This window comes from Lipotes vexillifer, unplaced genomic scaffold (genome assembly GCF_000442215.2).
Source record: "Lipotes vexillifer unplaced genomic scaffold, Lipotes_vexillifer_v1.1 scaffold121, whole genome shotgun sequence".
Classification (NCBI taxonomy): Eukaryota; Metazoa; Chordata; class Mammalia; order Artiodactyla; family Lipotidae; genus Lipotes; species Lipotes vexillifer.
This window is the reverse complement of record NW_006773122.1, coordinates 2,014,791-2,018,065: the sequence shown is the minus strand read 5'-3', so window position 1 is coordinate 2,018,065 and position 3,275 is coordinate 2,014,791. Positions and strand designations below refer to the sequence as shown.

General features: G+C 53.0%; 1 protein-coding gene across 1 annotated transcript in view; it reads right to left on the bottom strand.

The window, feature by feature from the left end:
- The window catches only part of LOC103086132 (macrophage colony-stimulating factor 1 receptor-like), a 13,300-nt gene that overhangs the window by 3,310 nt on the left and 6,715 nt on the right, over window positions 1-3,275 (bottom strand). Inside the window, 2 exon segments of the mRNA XM_082931515.1 lie at window positions 1,861-2,020; window positions 2,694-2,830. Coding sequence (XP_082787641.1) covers window positions 1,861-2,020; window positions 2,694-2,830 — 297 coding nt within the window.

The following is a 3,275-nucleotide window of genomic DNA, read 5'->3' as shown; positions in this document are numbered from 1 at the left end:
CCTCTCAAGCTCCAGCCAGCCACACTGGCTGACCTGCTCCTTGCATGTGGTGAGCATGGCCCTGCCTTAACAACATTGCTTGCCCTCTGCCTGAAGCTCTCTTCTCCAAGATTCTGCATGGCTTGGTCCTTCACCCACTTCAAGTCTTTGCTCAAATGTCAGCTTCCCAGTAAGATCTTCCTTGATGATCACCCTATTTTAAACTGAAAACCCTATCAAACTGATTTGCTTTTTTATCATTTATTTTGCTTATTGCTGTCTTCTCCCAACAAGAGTACAAACTCCAAGTGGGCAGGGGGTTTTTCTCTCTCTTTCATTTGTAGCTGTATCCTCAGCATTGAGAAGTATCCGGCCAGATGTGTGAAGGAAAACAAACATCTATTGAGTGACTACTGTATGTCCTCTCCTGCCTTAGCCCTCAAAGCTCCCGGCGTAGGACGGGCCCACAGCAGAGCTTAGGTGCTTCCGTAAGCCTAATGCGTTGTTTGTGCTGTGAGGGTAGCGATTCTCATGCTCCCCCCTCCCCGCCTCCCCTCGGGCTCCCATAACTTTTAACACACGAGGTGTGGCCAGACTGAAATGACTCAGAGCCCGTCCCCACCTTGAAGAAACTCCCCTTGGCTCTGGATTCTCAGCCCAGTGGCTGTTGCTGCCTCTCACCCAATCACTCTGTCCAAAGACCCGGGAGTCATCTTGGCTCCTTTATCCTTCACCCCTTCATCCCAGCAGTCACCAAGTCTGGTCCATTATCACTCCGAAACCGTTCTGGATTACAGACTCTCCTGGGCCCCTGCCGTGGTCCAGCACCCTTCGCAATCTCTAGCCTGGACCACTGCATTAACTGCTGTCATGTGTCTCCAGCCTCTAGTCTCCCATCCAATCCACACGGCATAGGGCTGAGCCTCCTCAAATAACATCTCCTCATGCACACTTAGCATTTACTGTATGCCAGGTCCTATTCTAGGTACTTCAAATATATATATATTCATATATTCATTTAGTTCTCACAGCAATCCTATGAGACAGTTACTGTTAGTATCCTCATTTTGCAGATGGGGAAACAGAGATTAAGGAACCTGCCTAAGTCATTGGTGGAGCCGGGTTGGAATATGCCCCAGGAGTGTGGGTTCCTGACCACCACACAGTGGACCCTCTGTGCAATCTGATCTCGTCACTCTCCTCTTAAAACATTTAACGACCTCCACTGGATACGATGCAAACTCCCCCCCCAATTTGCTTTCCTGTGACCAGCCCTGCCTCTCCTTCATGTCCCTGCTGTTGTCAGCTTCCCTGGATGTCTCGCACGCTTGTGCTCTCTTTGCCTTTGAGCCTTTGCATATGCTGTTCCCTCTGCCAGCAGTGCTGTTCCTTTTCCACCCCTCTGCCTGGCTAACCCACCTCCATTCTCCTGGTCCCAGCTTAGAGGCCACTTTGTCCAAGCCTTGGTTGGGGGTCTCGCTTGGTGCTCCCAGGACACCCCACGCTTCCCCCATGACCGCACTGGGTCATTGTCTGTTCACGTGTCCCTGTGACGTGAGTTTCCCAGGCATGAAGGAAGGAATGAATGAGTGAACAGTGAAGCCCAGGAGGGAGCTACTGGACACCAATCCCCAAACAGAACTAATGATGCTGGAATGAAATGCAGCCATGCACTGTGGGACCTCCAAGGCGGGAGGGAGGGATTCTGGGGCGGGGGACCTGGGAGGGCTGTCAGTGTCGTGGCTCCTTAACCAGGCCCAGAAAAAGGGGATTCTAGCGAGCTGTTCTAACAATGTCTCCTCCTTCCCTGCCGTCAATCCCCTTATGCACCCCCTCACCCCAGGATTCCTGTTGACCCTTCCCCACCACCCTGATGCTTACCTACCACCCAGAAGACCATGGAGGTGGAGTGGATGCCCCGGGCATTGGTGGCCATGCAGGTGTAGTTGCCAGCATCTTGGAAGTCTACGTGATCGAGGTTGAGGGTCAGGACTTTTTGATAACGGTTGTCATGGAAGTCGGATTGTTGAGGGATTGTGAGCTGCAGTCAGAAGGAATGGAAATGGTATACTGAGGTTGTTTAGGAATTAGAAAAATCTGGCTTCTAATTCTCAGCCTTTAAGGATTACTATCTGCCTCTCCTTGGGCAGGGACTGAACTCTGAGCCTCAGTTTCTTCATCTGCAAAATGGGACTGACACTGGCCCCATGCTCTTAGGGTTGTAGAGTAAGTGAGACGGAGCAGGCAAATGGCACAGGGCTAGCCTGGCACATGGTAGGCACAAGGAGGAAGGATGTTCTTAGAAGCAGCCGAATGCCATTTCCTCCTGAGAAAAGCCCCTCTTCTGTCCTCTCTCCAGAGTTTTTCTGAAAGGACTCTTACATTCCTGGACTTCAGAGGTGGCCTAGGAACCCCTTGCTAAGTCAGAAGTGAGCTGACATGTGGCTCTTGTCTACAGGCTGGGGCAAAAGTCATGGGTCAAGGGGGTGGAGTACTGCCTCCTCCCACCAACCCCCACAAGATTTAGTGGCACGAGCCCGAGTCCTGCTTCTGGATCAGTTACTGACTGGCACTGAGATCTTGGGTGAGTCCATTCCCCTCTCTGGGTCTGGGCCATGCCCTCAGCCCAGAGAGCCAGCTTGAGGTGGGGCTGGGGGCTGCATCCTGCAGGGCCTGGCATGTCAGAAGGATGGACAGACTCCCCAGGGACTGACCTTGTTGTCTCCGTGCTGAAGGAAGACATCAAAGTTGACATCAACATCGCTCGCTGAGCATACGATCTGGGCAGCCTCTCCTTGAATCCGCACCAGCTCTGTAGGCTTCAGTGTCAAGGTCGGGGGTCCTGGGATGACTGAGGTCAGGGCAAGGGACCCATGAACATCCAGGCCAGAGTTGTCACTCTGCTTCCTGCCATGGGCCAGGCTCCCATCCCAAATGCTGGGAGGCAGCCCTGACGCCTCTGTTTTCCCCACGACAAGTCCTGTCTCCTAAATAGATCTTGAAAAGTCCCCTTTGCTCCATCACCAGTGCCTCTCCCCAGTCTCACCCTCATTCTCTGCTCTGGACCCCTTCAGGCACCTGGGAGGCCTCCCTCCTTCCTCTCAGCAGCCAAAGGGAGCTCTTTGCAATGAAAATAGGATCATGCCTCTCTCTCGTGACAATATTTAGTGGCTTCTCATCATCACTCTCAGAATAAAAGCCGAAGTCCCTCCCACCTCCCCAGGCCCTGCTCCCGACCCGTGGACACCTGCCACCCTCCACTCCCCCAGCTGCCTTTCCCACCACACAGCCTTTCC